The 25,058-nt window shown below is 39.8% G+C and overlaps 2 protein-coding genes and 1 long non-coding RNA gene across 8 annotated transcripts; 1 reads left to right on the forward strand and 2 right to left on the reverse strand.

Moving 5' to 3' along the window:
• Positions 1-83: 83 nt before the first annotated feature.
• sh3bp1 (SH3-domain binding protein 1) lies at positions 84-20,020 on the reverse strand. Of its 6 annotated transcripts, XM_055004573.1 has the most exons (22): positions 19,835-20,020; positions 19,657-19,729; positions 19,048-19,196; positions 18,639-18,759; positions 16,478-16,805; positions 13,838-13,880; positions 13,385-13,489; positions 13,224-13,300; positions 12,671-12,782; positions 11,876-11,952; positions 11,670-11,757; positions 11,495-11,563; positions 11,280-11,370; positions 11,047-11,183; positions 7,004-7,115; positions 6,558-6,639; positions 6,399-6,479; positions 4,911-5,024; positions 4,692-4,789; positions 3,633-3,804; positions 3,098-3,468; positions 84-604 (listed from the first exon to the last, which is right to left on the reverse strand). In XM_055004573.1, the coding sequence occupies exons 5-22, from the start codon at positions 16,525-16,527 to the stop codon at positions 318-320; spliced, it is 2,166 nt and encodes a 721-aa protein (XP_054860548.1). In that variant the 5' UTR covers positions 16,528-16,805; positions 18,639-18,759; positions 19,048-19,196; positions 19,657-19,729; positions 19,835-20,020; the 3' UTR covers positions 84-317. The 6 variants fall into 6 exon arrangements, with proteins under 6 accessions (XP_054860548.1, XP_035814291.1, XP_054860549.1 ...); XM_035958398.2 differs by lacking the exon at positions 18,639-18,759 and having other exon boundaries at positions 19,048-19,181; XM_055004574.1 differs by lacking the exon at positions 18,639-18,759 and having other exon boundaries at positions 16,478-16,759.
• LOC129347392 (uncharacterized) lies at positions 3,639-7,799 on the forward strand. Its single transcript, XR_008599479.1, has 2 exons — positions 3,639-3,777; positions 6,853-7,799. It is a non-coding gene; the product is annotated as an uncharacterized LOC129347392 (long non-coding RNA).
• Positions 20,021-20,157: 137 nt separating the features above from the next.
• On the reverse strand, positions 20,158-24,586 carry pdap1a (pdgfa associated protein 1a). The gene is made up of 6 exons (XM_023292745.3): positions 24,416-24,586; positions 23,509-23,591; positions 23,349-23,423; positions 22,835-22,959; positions 22,533-22,684; positions 20,158-21,444 (listed from the first exon to the last, which is right to left on the reverse strand). Exons 1-6 carry the CDS (start codon positions 24,426-24,428, stop codon positions 21,410-21,412), a joined length of 483 nt encoding a protein of 160 aa, XP_023148513.1. The 5' UTR covers positions 24,429-24,586; the 3' UTR covers positions 20,158-21,409.
• Positions 24,587-25,058: the final 472 nt, after the last annotated feature.

A 25,058-nucleotide genomic window follows, 5' to 3' on the forward strand; every position in this document is an offset into this window, starting at 1 on the left:
AATAATTGTCTCATATTTAAGTAGCTTACTTCTGTTGTTTTCTAGATTCATGGAAAGTTACACCCTCAAACACTGAAACAAAGTTTAGTATATGTTGGTGAATTTATTGTGTATTATTCTTTCACCAGAAAGATATGGAAGATACAGGACATCAGAATAAATAAAAGATGCTGGTAACAAAAACATTGGAAGACCCCCCAAAATTCAATAAGCTGTAAAACTTTCACTCAAACACTGAGCAGCACGCACTGAATCATGTAAAAGGTGCTTCAGCTGCTAGTAGGGATAAAACAGATCTGAAGAACATATTATTCTTCTCACTGAGCTATAGAAGGAACCTCTTTCGCCTGTGATGGTGGAGGAAGTGGTGGAGGGCAGTTTGGCGCTCTGAGTCCGGGTTTTTTCGGCGGAGGCTTTTTCAAGGTGGGCGGTTGAGCTCTGGGTGCGGGCGTTGGCTGGGGCCTGGTGTCTGAAACCTCAGGGGCTGTGGTTGGGGGTGGAGGGGCCTGGCATTTTGGAGGTGCCGGGGCTTTGGGTTTGGTGTAATGAACTGTCGGGGGCTCGCTGGCTTCGTTAGGTTTGCTCGGGTTGAAGGTTCTCTTTGCTGTAGGGCGATGAAAGAAAGACAGCAGGAAAAAAAGAGAGAAATCAGATTAAGATTACCACACATGTACCTCCGATATTGAAATGTTAAATTGCTGAATTATGACATGATTTTAGTTAAAACAGCATTGCATAACTTTTAAATGAATGATTTTAACATACATTACCGTTCAAAAGTTTGGCGTCACTTAGAAATGTCCTTATTTTTGAAAGAAAAGCAGTTTTTTTCAATGAAGATAACATTAAGTGAATCAGAAATACAGTCTAGACATTGTTAATGTGGTAAATGACTATTCTAGCTGGAAACAGCTGATTTTTAATGGAATATCTACATAGGGGTACAGAGGAACATTTCCAGCAACCATCACTCCTGTGATCTAATGTTACATTGTGTTAGCTAATTGTGTTGAGAGACTAATTGATGATTAGAAAACCCTTGTGCAGTTATGTTAGCACATGAATAAAAGTGTGAGTTTCCATGGAAAACATGGAATTGTTCAGGTGACTCCAAACTTTTGAACAGTAGTGTATAAAACAAGTTAACACACTGGTAGCTTATTGTGGCTAATGCTAGCTTCTTCAATAATGTTTCTAAGCAACGTAGATAGCTAGCTGACTCTAGGACTCTTGGAATACATGACTTTAGTTTGCTTATCTGTACGTGTTGCGTGTCAGTATTGGCAGCTGTTTTGCAAATGTTAAATACGGACATGTGACAAATTAAAGGAAAATCTGAAGCCTTGATCCCTACAATGAGGAGATTTGGTGCCTCTGTTATGTTATATTTTGCTGACATGGTTTAAAACAACTGTTTACTGCAAATCAATACAAAGTAGTTCTGCTCGGTCACTTAAATTCTGTGATGAAACTTTTCTATCCTGATGAAAGTGGCCTTTTCCAGAATGACTATGCTTCAGTCTGTAGGGCAAAAGGTTTCACTGCATGGTTTGATGAGGACGAAAATTACATGAATCATCTGCGGTGGCCTTTGCAGCCACCAGATCACGTGATTGAACATCTGTGGGAGATTTTGGGCTGATGTGTTAGACGGCGCTCTTCACTAACATCATCAAAACACCGAATGAGGGAATGTATTTAGAAAAAATTGTGCTTTTCACTCCGGCAGAGTTCCAGAGACTCGGAGAATCAATACCACGGAGCAATGAAGCTGTTTTAGTGGCAGGTAGTGGACCATCACCTTACTGAGACACTATTTTAACGACAGTAATGACATAACAATGTAAAAACATGAACTCAGAATACCTAATTGTTAACTAAATCAATGAAAAACAGTTCATAATCCATTTGCTCATAAAAAGCAAAGACATTTAATATATATTCTAGTATTTCCATTCATGAGAAAATGTTTATCTTTCCTCTTTCTGACAAGAGGGAGGTATTTACAATGAACTACCATGGATCAACTGCTCTATGTGTTGTCATAGGGATATAGAATTTCCTTTCTCAGATTATTATCAGTGTTTAGAATGCCACTATACCGCATTCAAAAGCCAAACAGGTCCGACATTTGCCCGATTGTTTTGCATTTTGAAAAGAAATCCTGGAAGACAAACTTTAGTCGAATTTAGAGAGTTGTTCATTACTAATGGAGCTATATAGTGCTTTGTACTTTACATTATAAGACACCTCAGTGAGTTGGGATGATAAAGTCAGTAAAACACTGCGGCTCAAAGTTAAACACAGAAATAGCTTGAGTTGTAGGCTGACAAACATATCAGGATGAGAGGACTTATAAGGAAAAGTATTTCAGCCGCTGCCCTCCAGCGAGGCAGTTACAACAGTGAGAGATGACGCAGGAACCCAGAGATTGATATTTTGGTCAGTGGTCTGAGACTTCCTGTTTCCTGTGTACATCCTGGTTGTTACAACAAGAGTGGTAGATTTATTTTTTCTCTGTCAGCTCGCCCTAACAAGCCAACACGTTGTCTTTGTGAGAGGAAAAGGGCAGAAGTAAAGAATCTGAACAGGACATTACACAATAGACAAGAGATATGTAAGTAATGAGACACGCCTGAACCCTCAGCCCAAAAACAACAGGGGATGAAGGGGCCTCTGTTTGTGGAGGAAAATACATTTTTGGGTCATGCCACCAATTTTACTCAGAGATCAGTTTTCTTATCAAGCTGTGAAAACTGTTGTCTAATGTCTACTGAAGTTCTGACAGGAGAGAGAAAATTACCCTGTTAATGAGTGTGGTCTCAGGTTGAGGTTAAAACTTCAAACTTTTAAGAAAAACCCTGTGTAGATGGTGCATTAATGTAGAGTGTAGTATTTAGCCAATACAGGGAGTCTTGTGAGATTCTCACATTAACAAATGTGCACCACTGAAATGCTGGGGAGTCAGCAACTGAGGCTTTTATTTGTTGCTCGGGATATTTAGAGACATTTTGTTTAGAGGTTTTGCTGTTGTCACGCTGTCCGATGAGCCAAAAATGTGGTCGGTTTCAAATAGTCTATTCCCAGCTGGACTTACGTTTATACGGTGATGTGATCTTCACAAATGCTTTGGGAGAGTCTGGCGGCGCTTCCAAAATCGGCTCCAGCTGGCCCTGATCCGAGCACTGCTTCTGGGTGGGACTCTTCGTCTGACCTGAGTTTGCTGCTGATGCTCCTGCTCTAGGAGGAGGGGCCGGCTTCTGGTTTGCTGTTGAGCTGCTCTCAGTGGAAGTAATGGGGGCCGGAGCGGGGCCGGGATCCAGGGAGGATGAGCTCCCGGATGCTGTGTTTTGGTGGGCCGGTGCTGCTGTCTCAGCTGTAGGGCTGCCCCATGTAGTGGTACCAGTGCGGCTACTCACAGAGCCCGATTTGACCAGGCAGAAGCCACCACTGTCCTGAGAGGCTGTGCTGTTAGAGGAAATAGATAAAGGTCACTTGGAGGCACTTGTGCATAAACCTGCAGCTTTAACCCTCTGGTGTCATAATATAAGTCAATAAGTGTGTCTTTGTTGTTCTGTCGGTCCAGTGATGATTGAAGGAAGACTGAGATTTTGTTACTTATAAAGGAGCACCTGTTTGTCTTGGAGAGAGGGAGGTGATAAGAGGAGCAGGAGGACGCTGTGGATGAAGCTGAGGAAACTGTTCTTTTCAGTTTCTCCTTTTCCGAGAACAGACTCTGGGTACCAGGAGCAGGCAGAGGCACATCTGGGACCTCGGGTAAGTCTGGGACCTCAAATGAAACAGCTGATCAAAACAAAAAAAAAAAAAAAAATTTTTACGAGAGCAGTGTTTCATTTAAAAATGAATTATAGGTAATTACACATTGGCTCTTATTTATGTTGTTTGGGGCTTCATGGTGCTTCTCTTGTTTAGCGCTGAGGTATAAAAATGAAGTGGCACTGCAAACACAGAACTTAACTAGGCACCTAAACCCACATATAGGCTTCATCTATTTATAGAAATAGAATTACAGCCCAAACTGGGTTAACCATTCATCACAGTTTCAGTAGTTTCCTCTACAGTAGGTGCAGCAGCAGTCACAAAGTCTAAGTTCTTACTGTACACTCTAATGACATTTCATTGCATAAAAAACAAGGCAAAGCTTACATTGATAACAATTTCAACTTTTCTGACATATCAAAGAATAAGAAATAAGCTATAAATAAATATCAAAATCACCACAAGAAGCCTATTCAGTTTACTGTATGACAGTTCACAGTTGTTATGGTAACGCAACCCACTGTCTAGCAAGCAAGTTCTCCAGCTGCACAGTGGTTAGCTGTTAGCATCTATCAGAGGAATCAGTTTTTAAAATGAAATACAATACTCCAGGTTCAATAAAGGTTGTGCTTCACAGATTGATTATCACAGTTTGTTTGTTGAATAATACTGTGTGGTAATACAGACATTAGCAGGGCATTTAGGTGGCAACTGCGTTGATACATATTATTAATGTATTAGCATAAACTGTGCTTATTTATGCATTGCTTAATTATTCTAGCAATACTATTGTGGTATTATAAACAATTAAAGTGCTAAAATGCTGAAAACATAAATAAACCAGAAGCAATCTTTACAAAATGAATGACAATTCATTATCAAGGGTAGGGGGAGGATCGGTGTTTGCATACCTTCGGGAAAGAGACTGGAGCTGTACTGAATTAGAGGCTCAATGACCGTCACCACCTGGACTGAAGAAGCCGACGCCATGTCCAACAGAGCAGCTTCTCTAAAGAAGCACAGGGTTACAGATCTCATGTAGGACTACAGACCAGAGACTAACACTGCTATAAAGGTAACTGATTGAATGAATAAGAGCAGGCAGCACTAGGATGCTGTTTATTACACACCCCTCAGCTTTTGGCCAGAGCAGGTTTGGTCCCAGAACGATGGCAATGTTGCTGGGTGTCATCTTATTTACAGCCTGGTGCTCAGACAACAGAGACAAGAACTGGACCAGGTACCTGGTGGGAAAAAGAAGGAAAACAAAGTACACGATGTGTGAGGAGGACAATTTAGGTTTGAGAGGGTTGTCCTGTGGTGGATCTGAACAAGCACTGATGGTAGCTAATGGTGCTTAAGATCAAGGTAGAGATGCATGATATTGGATTTTTGCCAATATTCAGTATGCCCATATTTTCCAACTATTTTGGTCAGTTACTGATGCCGATATATTCACATCTTTTTCCCCTGAGAACATCAAGTTTCTCCTGAAGTGGAATCAACATATTATTCCTGCTCTTATTGTGATCTCTGTCTGACATACACAGACATAAATGCACACATTCACTGTGCAAAAAATAAGAAAACTATTTAAACCTATGTTTAAAACATCCATCCATCCATCCATTATCTATAAACCGCTTAATCCTCATTAGGGTCATGGGGGGCTGGAGTCTATCCCAGCTGATGTAGGGTGAAGGTAGGGGACACCCTAGACAGGTCACCAGTCTATCACAGAGCTACACATAGAGACAAACAATCACACTCACATTCACACCTACAGACAATGTAGAATCACCAATTAACCTCAGCATGTTTTTGGACTGTGGGAGGAAGCCAGAGCACTTGGAAAAAACCAACGCAAGCACAAGGAGAACATGCAAACTCAATGCAGAAGAATCTCAGGAAGGCCGGGATGTGAACCAGTGATCTTCTTGCTGCTAGGTGAAAGTGCTAACCACCAAGCCTGTTTAAAACATGTCATATCTATATTTATGTAACCATTTCAAACAAAACTGTAAACTTTTACCCTGACGGACATTGTCTGCCTGTCAGTGTTCATTATGGGATGATGTCGATGTTTAATTTGAGAGATTCGATGATGATGCCAATATCATCCTACATACTTTGATGAAAACAACTACTGTATTACAAAATGATTCAAAATTTAAAATGTGATGGTTATGAGGGTTTAGCAACTTTCTAAATGCTCACTATGCTAGCAAAGAATAATATTAATTGTTAAGCAAACGTTCTTAGAATACTATATGGTGACATGTTGGTGTTTATCAGGTATAGTGTTTTTTGTATTTATCATCTAAGTTGGTGTGTTTGTCACATAGCTGCTAACATATCCTATTTGCAGTTGCACTAAACACAAAGTTCACTAGAAACCACAAATGTCAGTCTAATTGTGGTGCAACAGGAAAAGCAAGGCGTTCACCCGAGTTAGTAGACTTCATTCTCTGGGCACCATAAATATGTGGGCAACACTATTAAAATTCTGTTCTTGTTAAATGTAGTTCCTAAAATGCTGATTGTTTTTGGACTTACCCAACAATAATGACCTAAACACAAAGAAACATATGATGATGTGAAAACTGAAATGTACACACCTAAGATTGTTGTAGTTTTCAGGCGGCAGTTTCTTCAGTAGCACCCTGAACTGCTCCAGCTTCTCTTGCATGTCTTTTTCCCTGTCACGAAAGAGATCAAATTCAAAAACAGACCACAGCATGATGACAAATGTAGAAATGTGTAGATATTATACACACCCGGCTGCTTTAAACCAATCACTGTACAGTTCAAAGGTCATTAGAGGTTCAGGAAGTTCTCGAAGGTAACACTTCAAAGCTCCTGTCAACAAATTCAGAGATAAATCACAGTTTTGCAAAAGGAATCACAGTTAATGTACTCATTCACCGCACATTTTTGTAATGCTGAATAAATTATACAGAAAACTGTCATGTGAAGAAGATGTCTCGCAGCTTTGATAAAAATAGTATTTATGTAATATCCTGCACATGGACGTGTTTATATTTCTGCTCTAAAAAATTCCCTTGTGTGCAGGAAATGGTGCATTTCACATTACTGGAAGCTGCAGCTGATGGTGTGTTTGGAGTAAACAGAAGAGGAACTGGGCAGTTACAATGAGCAGTGAAAGTCACATCAGCTGCACAGAAGAGGAGGAGCTCCTTTGACAAAAAGCCAGACTCCTTACCTGCCACGGCGTGAGGATCCATACTGAACTCACTGTGGTCGACCGTCCCCTGATCCAGACAACTTTTCAGCCTCTTCACCACCGAGGCTGCTGCAGCCAGACGAAACAGACCCTGAGGGAACAAATTTTTTTTTTTTTTTTAAAAAGGAAGGAAAAGTGATCAGTTGGAAGAGATTTTGTTTGTTTGAAGTCCAGACTCAGACCAGGTGTAGTGAGTTTTAATCAAGGTCAGATGCAAACAAAGCTAAGACTGCAGAGAGCAGTGAGCATAAATAACCCCAAGCAGTCCACTAACTATACCGTCCACTAATTATACAACAAATGCCACAAAAATATTTAAGAGTGTACATATTTCTTAAACTCAATCTTTTATTATGTCTTTGTACTTTGCAAGCGCCTACAGAAGGCAAACTCTGCAGGCATGACCTGAGGAATGACAAGGCCAGTCAGTTCACTATGTTGATCCAGACTAAAATAACTAACAGGCCTGGACTTTGTGTTTAATAAAGCGAACACATGCTACACGAAGATGGTGAACATGATGCTTCACATCAGTATCAGTAGTGGTGCAGTACAGTGGTGGAAAAAAGTTTTCGGACACTCTTAAAATTTTACACAATCTCAAATATTATCATGAGCTATTTGTGGAAAAGTCTTTTTTGTGTTTCAAAAGGCGTGGCTCCATTAGACAGACACAAACAAATACAAATTATATTTTTTTGTTTATTGTTTACAAGAAAAAACAACAAAACTAAATTCTTGAAAGTTTCAAATATGGCACTTCTCAACATTGTCGGTATCAAAGTCAACAAATAACAGAAAATGTGTTCAAAACTGAACAAAAAAAATAAATAAACCAGCACATCATCAAATTAATGTCTAGTAGTCCAACCTGGCATGTTCCCCACAAGCCTTTCACACTGTTGAGGGGTAATCTTGTCCCATTCTTCTTGAATTACTGCTTTTATTTCTTACAAATTCTTTGGTTTACTCTTTGAAACAGACCTTTTGATAATCCACCACAGATTTTCAATGGGGCTCATGTCCAGGGATTGAGCTGGCCACTCTAAGACCTGGATACTGAGCTCCTGCAGCCAAGTTTTACTGGTCCTGGATGTGTTCAAGGACCATTATCTTGTTGAAACATCCAGTTTTAACCTCAACAGAACAGAGCATGTGCAGAAGGGAGTATGTGGGTTTGGAGAATGGCACAATACTTGGCAGAGTTCAACGTACCATCACAGTGAGATGACCAACAACAGTAGCAGCCATGCATCCCCAAACCATGATACTGCCTCCACCATGCTTGACAGTAGGTACTGTACACGCTGGAGATAATGCTTCACCTGGCCTTCTGTGTACCCTCACATTAGCAGGAGGAAGATAAAGCTGGAAACTGGACTCATCTGACCACAGAATCTTCTTCTAATTCCCTCCTGTCCAGTTCTTATGTGCTTGGGCCCAATGATGCCAGGCAAACCTCTGTCTCTCATTGATCAGGGATTTCTTGACAGCCTTGTAGGACCTTAAGCCATGATCTAAAAGTCAGCCATGTACTGTGTGGGTGGAACACTGGACAGCAGATTGGTTTGACCACTGCTGCTGAAGCTCCTGTGATGTCATTGGGTGGTTTTCCCTGCACATGTGGATAAGGATGCTGTCGTTTCTTGCTGAAGAAACCCTTGGACGCCCAGATCTTGTTTTTTCTTCCAAACTGTTGATTCATCTGTATTTCTGCAAATATATCCAACTGCTGAAGGGCTGCATCTGCACTTCCTGGCTATCTGGCGGCAGCTGCACCCTTCCTGGCTGAGAATCTGTATCTTCAGGCGTGTTTCCTGCATTAGGTTCCTTGTTTTAGCCATTTTTGTCTCTGAAGAACTTTCAAATGTGCTGACTTTATATAGACACGAAGCACCGCAACAAAAATTGCATCTTTTAGAAAAAGCACGACCTTCATTAGTGGATCACTGGTACCAAAATGACCCAATACTCAAAGTTTCTTATGTATTTTTATGGAACCAATCAATTTTAAGTTTTTAATGGCTTTTTAAGGATTTGTTTAGTATTTTGGCTGTGACTGTACTAAAAGAAAATGCACTTAAAGACCTAAGAGTGATTCTTAATGCAATATTTCACAAATGTATATGGCGTCCAAAAACTTTTTTCCACCACTGTAAGTGTGAGCATCTTTGCGTGTTGGCATTCAGCTCACAGTCCAGCCTCACAGATCCGCCTACATGGCTGCAGATTCTTTTTTTTTTCACATTACAAAGACTAAATCTTTTTTTGCAAATACAGTAATAATAGTAATAATAACATATAAAGCTTTTTGAAAGCATGAACCATTGAGCAATACAGTTGACTTCATCGTCGCAGCTGTGTTCCTTAGCTCTCATACAGCCCTGAATATCTCCAGCTAAATATAGGCAGCTTTTAGTCCAACTAGTCCAACCACTTCACTTCCTTACAGTGCAATTTACATATCACACAAACTGTAAAGATCCAAGACTCACAACTGAAGAACATATATTGTATGAAAATCATTTGAACTGTCAGTTTTCAGTGATACTACTATGTCAAAGCTAGATATACCACAGTTTTACCCCAAATATTATTAAATATTTGTGTGACCAGAACAATTATAAAAGTCCAGTGGGCTACAGTTAGCTGGAGAAATTCTAGTTCAGATGAGAGAATACAGAATACACTACCGTTCAAAAGTTTGGGGTCACCCAGGCGATTTCACGTTTTCCATGAAAACTCACATTTTATTCATGTGCTAACATAACTGCACAAGGGTTTTCTAATCATCAGTTAGCCTTTCAACACCATTAGCTAACACAATGTAGCATTAGAACACAGGAGTGATGGTTGCTGGAAATGTTCCTCTATACCCCTATGGAGATATTCCATTAAAGATCAGCCATTTCCAGCTAGAACAGTCATTTACCACATTAACAATGTCTAGACTGTATTTCTGATTGATTTAATGTTATCTTCATTGAAACAACTGCTTTTCTTTCAAAAATAAGGACATTTCTAAGTGACCCCAAACTTTTCAACGACAGTGTATGTCCCTCTACCTATAGCCCACCTTTACAGCAATTAATTAATAATTTAAATGAATTATTTCATATTTGTATATTATCTTTAAAAACATCTTTAACAAAACAGATGCACTACACTGTTTTCAACATGATTCAACACATTTCTCATATATACCACTATATACACAATAACTGTTTTATGTAAGATGCACAACTGAAGTGCTGAAATAATTACAATTTCCATTTCTTGGTTATTCAATGCCCCTTTATGTAACTTTATTCCATTAATTTAACTTTGCCTATTAATTATATCCCCGTCTCATTGTGTGACATGTCAAGCTTTATTGTACAGGTCTCTGGACTGTCACAGCATCTTATAATCATCCTTCTGCTGTTCCATTATAATCAATATTAGTCTTTAGTGTAACTGTGATGTTGCTGATGAGTTGAGTGTGCCAGTGATGGTGTTGGTAAAGACATGATTGCAGGTTTGATCAATGGACAGACACACTGTTTGTCTTGTTCCTTGTTGGAATGATTTTTTCATTCATTGTATTAATCAATTAAATACATGTTTAAAGGATGAAATTTTAACATATATATAGGTGAAGGATTGTAGCCTTTTACACTGTTTACCATTTAGACCTCTTTTAGATGTCTCATTAATGATCTAATTAATTGCTCAGATGGAAGTATTAACCATATAAATGTGTGTTTATATATGGATGTTTAAACATCACACAGAATAAATTTCTTGAGCTGAATTCTCTTTGCAGTGTGAAGAGAATCAATAAAATTTTTAAAGACATCAACATCAGGGAGTGCATGAGAATGAGAAAGAGCTGAGTCAAACTAAATGTGCATGTGTGTAAAATGAAGATCTGCTCTGGAACAGTGCATAGGAACTTTAATAAATAAAGCAACTTGTAAGCTGAATTTCCATAGTAAAGAGCACAAGTGTTGTGATTTTGACAGTGAACCCTGCAGTCCTACCTCCTCTCTCATGCCTGTTCTCAGCAGCATGTGAATACACTCTTGGATAGGTGCAGCGATTTCTTTTTCGCTTTCAGTCAGATGTGAAAGTAGAGGCTCCCCGTAGACCTTCCTATTAGAGCCACTTAGAGGTGGGCCTGCAGGATCAGATAAGTTCACAGAGGAAATAAGAACACATGTAGACGCACTGCAGCATATAAAAGCACAGAGCAGCAGCAGTAAACTCAGCTCACCTTTTTGACTGTGATTCTCTTTGAGCTCACTAATGTTTTTGTCCAGGAACTCGTGTGAACTTTTATGGTATTCTGCTTGTAGCTCAAGAAGCTGTATTTGGAGAAAAAAGAGCGATGGATATAAAGAGCAGCCTGTGGTTAGCCTACAGCTTTGTAATGAAATAGTGTTTGCACACATTTGAAAAGATCACATCACCGTCCTGAATGCAACTCACGCGGATGAAGTAATTAGCGTAGTCATCTTCTTTAGTTGCAAAGTGATACAGGTCTGCAGAGTACTGGTCCTGCACAGACAGAAAAACAGACACTGATTCCACAGAAGCAGCGGAGGTTCATTGTGTTGCCCAGTAACACCGGAGTCCAGGTGGTTGTAAAACACAACACCGGTACCTTGATGCTCTCCAACTTCCTCCAGGCCTCCTCTACTTCCTCTCTGAGCCCGTCCTGCTTTGCCTGGGGACCGGTGCTGGACTGACTCCTGACCACACACACACACACACACACACACACACACAAACACACACACACAGATATGTGTAAAAAATGTGGCATGTGGTTGCATTGCAACACATGCTTTTCCTGACTGTGTAACTCACCTGTTTCTTGCATTGTTCCAGTCTGTTCTGAGCTTTGCAAACTGTTTCTTGTTCTTAAGGATCTCTGGTAAATCATCCTAGAGGGTAAAAAGTAAAAAAGAAAATACTTTAAATGTTAATTCAGTTGTATATAGTTACCCATGCATTTAACTGGGAAACATAAAGGGGCAGAAATGAACAATAAGACTTGGTATATGCTACTAGATTAGCACATATGGTGGATGGGCAGAATAAAGCAATGACAGTTTAAGACAGAAGGCAAGTGCAGTGAAATGAATGGCATTAAAAAGCTTGCATTGGTCTATTTTGTCCACCATGTGGATATGAATGTACTCTACCGTTCAAATGTTTGGGGTCACTTAGAAATGTCCTTGTTTTTGAAATAAAGGCATTTTTTTCAATGAAGATAACATTTAATTAATCAGAAACACATTCTAGACATTGTAAATGTGGTAAATGACTATTCTAGCTGGAAACGGCTGATTTTTAATGGAATATCTCCATAGGGGTACAGAGGAACATTTCCAGCAACCATCACTCCTGTGTTCTAATGCTGGATTGTGTTAGCTAATCGTGTTGAAAGGCTCATTGATGATTAGAAAACCATTGTGCAATTGTTAGCACATGAATAAAAGTGTGAGTTTTCATGGAAAACGTGAAATTGCCTGGGTGACTCCAAAGTTTTGAACCGTAGTGTATAAACACATAAGTGGGTTTATGTTGAGAATCAGACTCATTTCACGGGTATCATATAGCTTCTGTTCAACAACATGAAATATGAGCGGATTTTTTCACCTCGCTGAGCTTGTTGAGTGGCTCCAGGACTTCCTTCTCCACTTTCACCTCAAAGTCTGCCAGCATGTTGGCCAACATCTTCTCCATGAAGCAGCACATCTCCAGCACCCTCCTGTCACACAAATAACTCACAGTAAACACCTGTCTCCAATTTACGTTACTTTTTTGGAAACGTCAGACCTAAAAATCATAAAACCACGTTCGTATTAAGAAGAAACGCAGACACATTTAGATCCTACACACTATAGAAGTTGCAACAGCAACTAAATATTCTGATCTAGCATGTGTCTTCTTTAGCTGACACATTATTATATAGAAAAAAATGGCATGATGTTGACTTTATCTAGTCTATGGAGTTTATTAAGAGCCTGAAACTATAAATAAAGCACATGCGAAGAGGTCTAGTCACAAGCTGTTGACAGCATCCTCTTTCTTTTTTACCCAGAACTGAAAACCTGAGAGTCTCAATACTAGAGTCATGAGGTTTTCACATGACAACCGTCATTCTGGAGTTCAAGTAAAGAGCATGCATGGATGGATGGATGGATCAAACCTGATTGAGGATTCTGCATCGAAGTCTTTGAGACTCTCTGCCATGCTGATAGACAACAGCATCAGAGGAAGTTTTTTCTGTGGAGACAGAAGCACACGGGACATTTTTCAGTAACCAATAAAGTGTTTTCAGACATTCTGTGATTGCAGTAGTCTCTCTACCATTCGTTTTTCGGCCTCCAGCCCTGGTTGACTCTGCATGCAGCCCTGTAGCTTCTTATGGAGAACCTGAGCTGCCTTTCTGGCCGGTTCCACCCGCTGATCCACCTTCATTCAGCCAGAGACACACATGTACAGTGAAGCTTAGAGCTGAAAAACATGCATCTGTTTTATGTGCTCTACGTAATGTCTGCAAATAGCTTGCATAAAAAGCAATGCTATAGTAGTCAAAGGCAGTATTAAACATAATGTGTGGAATAAATGAGACATAGTAACAGAGGTCGGTTCTATTTAGGGAATATTCTAAAGCTTATTAAAAGCAAAGTGTGCAATAAAGTGATGAGCCTTAACAATATACAACTAGAGCTGTGAAACTAATCATACTGTATTAATGTTATGTACAGTATTTACAGTAGAGTAAGAGTAGAGGAATAAAAGCTTTTTTCTTTTTCTCACCATAACCAGGTCCTCATGCAGGAGTTCAGTGGCATCTTGTGACCTGCAGGTGTGCGCATTTTTTCAATTAGTGAATATATGTGAACAAGTCTAATGTCAAACAGAAAATGTATGAACGACAAAAATTCAGCTAATTATTGTTTCAGTATAATGAGAGGTGATGCAATGATACTGACAATAACTGTGATATTCTAAAAACAAAGACTGACAATAGATATACGGTAGTTGATCCAGTAACTATCTGGTTGACACTCCAACGTAGGAACAAGTATTTACAGTACAGACTTACTCTCCACCTTGTTGTCTGCGCTGACTTTTCAGCGCAAACTTTCGCCTTCTGTGACACATCACACGCTGTCAGTGAGACGCTTTTAAAGAAGGCGAAAGTTTTCGTCGAAACTGTCAAGGTAATCAACATCTATCTATTGATTTTATGTCTGAACAAAAGAACTCAAAACTACTGTATTAACAAGAAGACATGATGAACGTTTTTGAGCTAGAAAGGGATCACCAGTGTGAAAGATTCTTCCTCAGAGGATCATGAATTTTCCTGATAATCCATCCCATAGTTGTCACAATATGTCACCATAGCACATGGTAAAGTTACTGCTGCACAGGGTACTTTAAAAGAAAACCAGATTTCACACGATTCACATCAAGTCCAAATAGTTTCATATTCTTAATAAAACAAGAAGTTGAAACTACTGTGCAGCATTTTCGTGCAGGTGCAACTATTTGAGATTAAGATTTTACAGAACTAAGTTAAAAGCATTGATCTGATGTCCTGTACTGGTTTAAAAAAAATCACCTTTAAGGACAATTAATAATCAAATAAACTGAGGTTAACCACTCCAATGTTAAGATAAGAAACCTAATCTGCTTCAGAACTTTCGATGTGTCCGCGTGTAGGAGTGATAAAGGTAAAAGACATTTTCAGTCTGACTAATAAGCAACACAGACACAGCAACCTAAACCTGAGTGTAATGGCTGTGGTTTAGTTCAGCACCAGGAGGGGAGGACTGAAACACCAACGCTCTCCTCCATCTCTGCTGTGACATTCAGCCATTCAAACAGGAGTGAAGCACATCTACAGAGAGGTGACAAAAACTTCTCAGCAGCTTTGACAACATCTTCAAGGTGGTGCGCACCACAAGGAAACCCAACCCAGTTCACAAAGGGGTCAGATAAGCTTCAGCACCTCCAAGGTGTAGTTTGTTTTTTTTTTTTTTTTTTTTTAAATTTCCTCTGGTGATGTTTCAAAACACAAAGAGGAGAAATATCCAACATGTTTAAACCACGAGTCAGTTCCTCTTTTGTCTCTGGCAGAACAAATGTTTGATTAAATGCACAGCGAAAATCCAACAGGGCAGCCAAAGTGTGCATATAGAGGTGTGCATGTCTAGATAAGTGCATCGTGCACATGTACTTGTCCCTGCAAAGGTTACAGCTTCAGCACAAAATATGAACTGGGTGAAAGGATCCTGTGGTAGTTGGAGCCCACGTTGCTCTGCTGCAGATGCACGCTACGTAGGTTTATTATTAAACGAGAATGCGTCAGAGGTAGCGGCAGCTTGGCCTGAAACCACACTCCTTTAGCATGCAGGTTTGCACCAAGAAAACCAAACAGTGTTCCAACTGTGTATGATTTGGTCACCCACTCATTTGTTATGTTTAGCACATAGTTGTTGAACACAAAGTGACACCTACTCATGAAGTTGAGTCTGCGATTTTTCTGATATTTCAGGTTTTTGATCAGCGAATATTTTTTTAAAAAATGCAACATTTTCAACAGTTTCAAAACTTTGTTGCTACCAAGAAATGGCACAACACCACAAGGAGCTCCCTGGTATCACAGCGTGTGTTGCCCACAGATATCAACAGCTATCCTGGAACCATATCATCCTTTTAGATGTGCTAAAGTGCTCTGACTTTATCGCTTACAAGAACCTGAGGTTTCCCTCAAAAACCAAACAGCATGTGTCACTTTCAAGAGGAACCATCAACGGTATCGTAGCAGCCCTACACACTTTTAAACACGGCAACAGTGAAAACGATAACATGGAAAACAAGGCAATATTCAACATTTCCTTAAAGCAGAAAATAACACTGAAATGAAAACCCTGGCAGTGCAACAAGGCGCAGGAAGTCTCAAAGACTCTGTGAGCGTCTATAAAAGTTGTTGGATTTAAGGAAAATAGAAAAAAGGCTTTAAGGTCAACCAAGTTAAACTTTGTGACGTAGATTCACAGCAGAGAGGGGACTGTATATATTATAGGAAAAGAGGTACCGGTAATGATGAAAGCAAATGTTGCACAAGTATAGTCACAAATGCAGTTTCTGTTACACAGCGATATCAAAAAGTAGATAACATCCTCCTCCGTAAACTTCGACTCAGATCAAACCAACAAAGTTTTTAGCAGCCAACATGTAACTATGGTCACCACTGTGGTTACTGATAATAATTATGATTGATTTACCTGATATGTGTAAGTCACGAAACATGTCTTCCAACAAAAAAAACACCCTTGGGCTCACACAAGACTTTCAAAGCCTTTGAATGTAGGGTATATATGAGACTTGACTGAGTGTATAAAACAGTTCGAATGCAACAAATTTACAAAAATCAAAGGAGTGGCTTACTTCGATGTGGAGCTGAGCTGCTTCAGGATGCTCAAAGACTGCCGGAGCATGCTGGCAGTGGAGTCCAACCAGCTTCTCTACTTGACCTCAGTCCTGTTCAGCCGCCCTAAGAGCTAACCTTCTCCAACCAAACCGTCCACGCAGGCTAAAGCCGCTTCATCAGGAGGAGACGGTGTTGACCAGTCGCTCTGTATCTGTGGCTGCTGCTTCTCTGTGTCTATGTGTGCGTGGTTTGGTCGTCGGTTTTCGTTCTTGTTTCAGGTGCGTGCTCTACAGTCTCATCTAACACAAGGCAGCGAATGAGGAAGTTGCACAGATGAAATGACAGCTGTGAGAGGGAAGAGAGATTTTTTTTCAGGTTTGACTGTCACACTATGATTTTACAGTTAGACGCCACCGATAGATGTATTCACAGAAAAGAACGAAGGGAATTATGTAGGTGGAGGTTTAATGGCAGAACATTGGACTTCTGTTTCCCTTCATACGAGTGGGCAGAACTTTGCCAATTCATGTGTCATAAAACTTAAACATAATTTGTTCAGTATTGTGTACCAGGGCTGCTTGTAATTACACTGATGCTCACTTTTTAAAAACATTCTCCTGTTAGACTGTGGTTATTATGTACTTCTGTAAATGCTAACTGTGTGTGCTTAACAGATACAAGGATGTGAAATGGCCAAAAGAGGAAACTATCAGTGCTGTTGTTTGTGACATGTTTTCCTGTCAGCCTGAAGACCCAGTCAAGTCAAACTATGTGCTTTTTTAAAACATGTCTACATGGTGTTTTCTATACACTACAAGACAAATAGTGAGGAAAATAAGCAGCCAGTACCATAGCTGAGCATTTCCATATGCAACAAACCAAACTATCAACTTGCAGCGGGGAGCTTTCTGTATCATTCTTCTGCATCAGTTTTCAGTTCAAATGTGTATGGCTGAATTACTCCAATATGACATCCTGCTGCTGTGAAGCTTCATAGTGTTTGGGCAGAACTGTAGGTGAGCTGGTGCACTCAAGCTGCAGCAGGAAGCAGAGAGGCGGTGGAGGGAGGCGGGTCCTGCATGGATCTACTCATTCTAGAGTCAGCCACAGTGTGGAGTTACATCTGAGCCATTTTACGAGGTGTGATTCAGTTTCTTTTTTTTGCCTTCAACAAGCAGTCACAGATTTTTCAACTCTTGCTGCTAGCTGTAAATACAACATTGACATATTACCTTATTTTGCTTGCTACTTTCACTTAAATGGTTAATACATTGACACACCCAGAAGAATTTGATCAACATTAGCATTTGGTCATTTGTGGTGTTGTCTCTTGTTGACTGTACTTTTAACTCTTGTTTTGGTCTCCACCACCAGGTAGTATAGTGATATACACTCACCGGCCACTTATTAGGTACACCTATTCAACTGCTTATTAACACAAATAGCTAAACAGTCAATCACATGGCCACAATACGATGCATTTAGGCATGTAAACGTGGTCAAGAGAATTTGCTGAAGTTCAAACCGAGCATCAGAATGACAAAAAAAGGGGATTCAAGTGACTTTCAAATGGGCATGGTTGTTGGTGCCAAGAAGGGCTGGTCAGAGCATTTCACAAACTGCTTTGATTTTCATGTACAACCATCTCTAGGGTTTACAGAGAATGGTCCGAAAAAGAGAAAATATCCAGTGAGCGGCAGCTGTGTGGACGAAAATGCCTTGTTGATGTGAGAGGTCAGAGGAGAATGGGCAGACTGGTTGGAAATGATAGAAAGGCCACAGTAACTCAAATAACCACTGGTTACAACCAAGGAATGCAGAATACATCTCTAAAAGCACAACACATCCAACCTTGAAAAAGATGTCCTATAGCAGCAGAAGCTCACACCGGGTGTCACTCCTGTCAGCTAAGAACAGGAAACTGAGGCTACAATTCATACAGGCTCACCAAAATTGGACAAGATTGGAAAAATGTTGCCTGGATTGATGAGTCTCCATTTCAGCTGCGACATTCAGATGGTCAGAATTTGGCGTAAACAACACAAAAGCATGGATCCATCCTGCCTTGTATCAATGGTTCAAGCTGGTGGTGGTGGTTTAATGGTGTGGGGGATATTTTCTTGGCACACTTTGCGCCCTTTAGTACCATCTGAGCATGGTTTTAATGCCACAGCCTACCTGAGTATTGTTGCACCATGTCACCAAGCTCAAACCGTCTCAGACTGGTTTCTTCAGCATGACATTGAGCTCACTGTACTCCAATGGCCTCCGCAGTCACCAGATCTCAATCCAGTAGAACCTTTGGGATGTGGTGGAACGGGAGATTGACATCATGGATGCGGCTGACAAATCTGCAGCAACTGCGTGATGCTACCATGTCGATATGGACCAACATCTCTGAGGAATGTTTCCAACACCTTGTTAAAAATATGCCACCAAGCACTAAGGCAGTTCGGAAGACAAAAAGGGTTCCAACCTTTTACTAGCAAGGTGTACCTAATAACATGGGCAATGAGTGTATACAGGATTTTTGTTTGTGTTTTTGTCTTCTTTGCAGCAGTGGTTGCACATACAACATTAAACCCACCTGCCTGATATTGTGTAGCGCCACCCCTATGCCACCAAAACAGCTCTCATCCATCAGGCATCGACACTGGACCTCCAGAGGTCTACGTCCTGTAGTGTTCGTAACCGTGACGTTGGCAGCAGATCCTTCAGGTCCTGTGAGTGCAGCGTCTGTGGATCAGCACATCTCACAAATGCTTCACCAGATAATGACGTGAGAGTTCAGAGGCCACGTCAACATCTTGGGCTCAAGCAGGGCTCAATGAGGTAGGTGCTACAGTAACATCCACATGAAGGCTAGAACCCAACAGAACATCGCATTTTAACAAGATGAGCAATGGTATTCACTTCACTTCTACGAGGTTTTAATATTGTGTCTGATCAGTGTATATAAAATATATATTTAAGATGTGCCATAATATCTAATTGTTCCTCACCAAAAATGTTATTCCTCAAATGGACACCTTCAAATTCATAACTGGTAGAATGTAATAAATACCTACAATAACATCCTTCATTAAAAAAAATACAATGATTTTTGCTTTCATAAGTGGGAAGGTCTGATGTTGCATTTTTGCAAATATCACTGTTAAACTCTCAGATTTCCGTGTGTGTGGTTGGAGAAGCTCACCTAATACCTTCAGTGACAGCCTTTAATTATAAGCTCAGCTCTTTTAGCAAACTGTGCTGATTGACTCACAGTCCTGTCAATTTAAAGCACACACATCATCTTGTAAAAATCATTCCATTTAGTTGAAATCTATAAACAGTAAATTTTCACTTTTGATTGCTGCAAAATGATATCTAACCTCTATTCCGTTGAACTGCTGAACATTCCTCTTTGGATAGATAGTTGCAGGTGGAGGTCGTATTAACTCTTGTGCCTGACAGATGCTGCAGTCTAGTGGTGGAAACAGCAAAATGCACATTACTAAGAGTAGGGTACAATTTCTGTATCAACATAAATAAAGACTGAAGTCTTTCTTACTAGATTTCAAACTACATGCTGCAAAGTATCTGACAAAACAACTTATTTATGAAAGATGCTCAACAGAATCAAAACTACAAATCCCAGCTGCATTAGGTGAGCAGCCGAGGCAAACATTTACAATTCAAACACCAAACAACCATATATTTATTGATGATTTTATTTTTTAAAATTACTTCAAATACATGATGGAAAATTTAACTACATTTCTTATACTTTGTGGATCCAACAGTTTGTTAAGTGAACTGCTTCCATTTTATAGGGAATATTGTTTTTCTGGTCAAGGCAATTCCAAATCCTCCGCATACTGACTTACTAGTTTATTATGTACACCTGTGAAGTCTTAACATTACCAATGCGAGTCCTATCTTGGTCAAATTGATATTGTTTAGTTTTTGTTTATACTGCAAGCAAGGAGTTGAGCTATCTGAAAATTTAGAGACTGTTGTTAGTGTTGCTGATGCATAGCGGTGTCTTACTGTGGATTGTAAGTGTACCTAATAAACTAACCCTGTGTAGGTTGTTTGTAGCACTATAATCACAGGAGAAAGACAGTGAGTTGGTCTTGTGCAAACTCTAAAAAAGGCAACAGAAGACACAATCTCTCCCAGAGACCTACAGATCTCATCGGAAACAGGGCACAAGCACAGTTAGTGAGGCGGTTTGAGACTGCGCTTTCCAGCACTGATGTTCAACAACCTTAGAATGCAAGCCAGAGATTACAGAATACATCTTGAGACACTTTTGAACTGACAACCGGTTTTGCTCAGATTTTGGGGGGAGAAAGGGGAAAGATCTTATACAACATATTCACCCAACTGTCAGTGAATTCAATAGCTGTGGTGCAGCATGATGAACTTAAATACAGAGGAAGATAGTGAATACTTTCTATATATCAGTTGAATAATGTTCTTTGACTTCTTACAAAACAAATGAGTAAAAAGCACCAAAAAAATCGCGCATGCTCAATGTAATAACTGTCCAGTAAAATTTGTATAAGGTAACCTTGTAAAAATGTATAAATCAGAAGGAATGGAAATAATTTCAGCAGCTTTAGAATTAAAACCCTGGTTGGTGGGGAAAAATAAAGAGGCTGTGAAGCACTTGGAAAACCTGTGATTGTCTCCTCTTGAACCTTCAAGGAATTTTAAAGAAGACCTGAGGCATCCCAAATGTTGCATTCCTCTTCACCTTGCTTTGCTCCACCCGTTTTCCCTGTCCTCACCACACAGTTGTGGAAGATCCACAGCCCCTGATTTGAAATGAGGGACAGGGGTTCAGGAGCAGCCCTGATCTGACACCACTCATGTTGGTCCCCTCCCCGTTCTCCTCCAGATCTCCTTCTCCCTCCATCCCTCGAAGACTGAAGTGCATGTGGAAGCTTTGAGCTGGACGACTAGCGCTTTGCTTTGGCTTCTTCAGCTTCTTTTTCTGATTAAAAAAATGAAATGACAGAAGAAAGTGTAAAGCTTTGAGTTTCAAAATGGTAAAAACATCCATAAAATTCCACCAAATACCTTTAGACATTACCAAGCAGAGCAGCAAATGAATGATGACAAGTGAAATCCTGACTCTCTTGTTCTTCCCTTAACCTACTGAACCCCAAAACTAAACCAATGTTAATGTCATGACATTTGATCACTTTCAACATCATGTTTTTCCACATATCATTTAAAAATACACCAAAAATAAACCATTTATTTTAGTCAGATTCTTTAACTAATAAAAAATTATGCACTTCACTGCACAAATGCTAAGTCATTAGTGACTAAGCTGCAACCAAAAGCCACTTTAGAAAAATTCAGGGACTTTACAGCTGAACTGTGATTAACTTCAGGCTGTACTTAGTGAAATAGCTATACTGTGACAAGTCACCATTTTTCCAGTATTGATAATATCTGTGGATACTTGGAAAAATGTTGTACACTTTAATTCAAGGTTTTCAATTTGTGCAAACGTCAATCAGAAAATTTATTCAATTTAGATTGTTCTTGTTTTTTTTATAGGATTTATGGCATTATAACTATAAAATTAGACAAAAGACATTTTTGACCACTCTCTGCTTCTAGCTATAGTCGTGCCTTTTCCATAGAAGTTCAGAACTTCATTTTGCAGTGAAAAATGAGTCCAGAGTGAGACAAAATGTGACAAAAAGCTACAAACACCTAGAAGCTGATTGGGGTTCAGAGAGTAATTAAAACATGTGTACTTTCAAGCCTTACTTGTCAGCACGTATACAAACAAATCTTAACCATCAAACCATTAGGCTAAACAAAATTATGTTGTTTCATAGTTTTTTCTGTTTGAGCTCCACTAACTGGTGACTCAAAGTGCCACTATGATACAGTATATTACTTGCCAAGAACTGCATGAAAACAATCAGATGAAACCAGAAAGGATATCTACTGTTGTGTGTCCTAATGTGTGTTTTCATCTACTACAAACATTAGAATTCTAATTGGCAACAAGATGCATAAAAGATGCACTTCTACACAAGATTCTCTGTTGTGTTTTCTTACCTTTCCTGAGTTCATCTCTCTTCTTAGCAGCTTCCTCCCTCTGTTTCTTGATGATGGCCAGTCTGGCCAGGTCGGCTCTGGCCTGCTCAGTTTTACCCTCAAGGTGAAGCTTCATGTAGCGTTCCTTTGATTTCTGCTTCTCTATTTCCTCTCTGACAGAGATAAAGATAAAGTGATACTTAGTCCCCACCGGGAAAAAAAAAAACATAATAAACCAAAGATTGAGACAGAATATAGTTTTAGAATCTAAACAAACAAACAAAAAGACAAATACAAACATTCCTCTCCTGCATGACACTCACCTCTCTCTGCGAGACAGCTCTCTGGGAGCACTGACATCTAATTCAGCTACCTTCTTGCTCTTCTGTGACACACGATTGGGATTCTCAATTTCTATGAGCCCCTCCACTCCACTCCTCTTCCTGGACTAATCACAGGAAAACACGTCTATAAGACAAGTTTTCAGCAAAGGATTTGCACAAAACACTATCAGAACTAAAATAGCTGCTATTTCTGTATGCCACCATTTCATCTGACAACTGGCTGGATGTTAATACCACTGTATTTATTACTGCTGCAATGAACAATGCTTTTAACGATCAATCTTAGGACGAGAGAAAAACGGGGACATTCAGAGAATTCCTGTTCAACATATACAAAGAGAAGTAGCAATTCAATAGAAGCTACAATAATAAGAAACATTGAAACTCTGTTCTTCCTCACTTTTGTTTTCACACAGAACAAATTTGCCCCAAATGGTCAATTTACCAAAGCAAACAGCTTTACTGTACTATACACCTAGGTGACCTCACTCACGTCAGACTCCTCCTCACTGCTGCTCTCCTCATCTGACTCTGCAGAGCTTTCTTTCTCTGCACCAGGATTTTCCTCCTGTTAAAAAAACACAAAACAACTACATTACTACACTTTGTTTGAAGGCAACCACATTTTTTGGCCACAGTTGTCCTTTCCTCACCAGCTCTTTCTGGGCTCTCATCTGTCGATCAATCTCCTCAGGGTTGCTGAACTGCTTACCTCGGCCCTTGTGGCCCTTTTTCCCTGCAAGGCAATTTTCAAAACTGTCAGTGGCAAATAAATTGTATTGAGCCGTGTGGGAAGTTTTTTCTCTTTACAAGCAAGTTTACATTACAGGCAGAGGTCGCACAAAAGAGACAACAAGTGTTCCCTGTCAAATGACTTAATACAGCAGAGCTTGAGTAAACACTGCCGGAATAGAGCTTTATTCTGATAATGACAAGACTGGACTAGACACTGATGGTTTCTCACATTAGATGCACAGGACTACATTGAAGATGTCAGTCTGCGGTGTGAACTGGGCAGAGTGTGTGTGGTGAGTCACATCGACGTTTATAGAGGGCCAGCTCCCTACACCGGCAAATGTCACGGCCAGTCAGTGTCATGAGCAAAAACAACCCCAAACTTAGCAGCTGGAAACTTTAACAACCATTATATGAATGTATCTGTTGATACCAACAACCTCCATCTATCAGGAGTTGATGAAAGTGATAAGAAATACGTTAAAGGGAGCCGGCGCGGTCTCCTGTGCACATGGCTTTAGCGGCAGAAGACAAATAACCAATAATTGTAATAATTCAGTTTCATACGCTGAAATTACCACCTGGCTGGTAGCTGTTTCATGAGAAGAAATTAATAAATGACCATTAGTAAATCTGTAGTGTATTTCCTGAACCGCAGATACCCGCAATAATGACACTCTGCTAACCACTTAGCATGCTAATAGCTAAGCATGTGCAGCTGAACGGGAATTCATGTTACCTAAGCTAACAATTCGCTAGCTAGTACTAGCTCGGTAAAAAAAGCAAACCCTGATATGTTAGGTTAATTTTACTGATAACACTTACCACCACGAGGCATTATTAAAAGTGAGGTTTATACAGACAGAGTCCACTACAATGTCGCGGAATAATACGACAGCCCACGAGTAAAGCCGGAGATTTAAAGTGCTAGAAGAAAAGGCTAGAAACTACTTCGTCTCTCCCGCTGCTGGAGGCACCAACATCGGCAAATGCCTGCATTCACTTGCCGCATGGTGCGCATGCGCATTTAGGAGCGTTAAACCAATCACTGCACTGCACATTTGAGTGACATGTGAATCCACCAATTAGAGACAGAAACTGAAACTAATTCATAAAAGGCCATACTTTCATTAACAGATTGATTTTCTAATACGGAAGATTATGATATGTACAATGGAAAAATAATTCGTATATATGTATAACAAGCAACAACATTACCACTCATACACTAAATATAAGTCAGAACAGTGAACACAGCCTTATTATGCTCCTTTGTGTCCATTCATAATGTGTTATAATTTAAAAATAGCAATAATTCATTAGGTGGTTAAAGTAATTTTCTAAAAACTGAAAAATAAGACGATGCAAAACAACTACTTTCTTTAAAGGGGAATTCCAAACTAAATTTTACTGAGGAATAACTGGAAAAGCAGTGCATTTACCAGTACTGGTAATGCTATTATTTATG

The sequence above is a fragment of the Amphiprion ocellaris genome, chromosome 18, assembly GCF_022539595.1.
Source record: "Amphiprion ocellaris isolate individual 3 ecotype Okinawa chromosome 18, ASM2253959v1, whole genome shotgun sequence".
NCBI lineage: Eukaryota > Metazoa > Chordata > Actinopteri > Pomacentridae > Amphiprion > Amphiprion ocellaris.

Bases quoted from the DNA above. Each gene is read 5' to 3' on its own strand.
- sh3bp1 (XM_023292744.3), bottom strand. From the start codon at position 16,527: ATGCTCCGGCAGTCTTTGAGCATCCTGAAGCAGCTCAGCTCCACATCG. The intron at 13,490-13,837 runs GTGAGAAAAAGA...GGCTGAATGAAG, and splicing joins TGCATGAGGACCTGGTTATG to GTGGATCAGCGGGTGGAACC. The intron at 11,371-11,494 runs GTGAGTTGCATT...CTCCAAATACAG, and splicing joins ACGCTAATTACTTCATCCGC to CTTCTTGAGCTACAAGCAGA.
- pdap1a (XM_023292745.3), bottom strand. The intron at 23,424-23,508 runs GTGAGGAAAGGA...TTTTTTTAACAG, and splicing joins TGAGAGCCCAGAAAGAGCTG to GAGGAAAATCCTGGTGCAGA. The intron at 22,685-22,834 runs GTGAGTGTCATG...TATCTCTGTCAG, and splicing joins GAGCTGTCTCGCAGAGAGAG to AGAGGAAATAGAGAAGCAGA.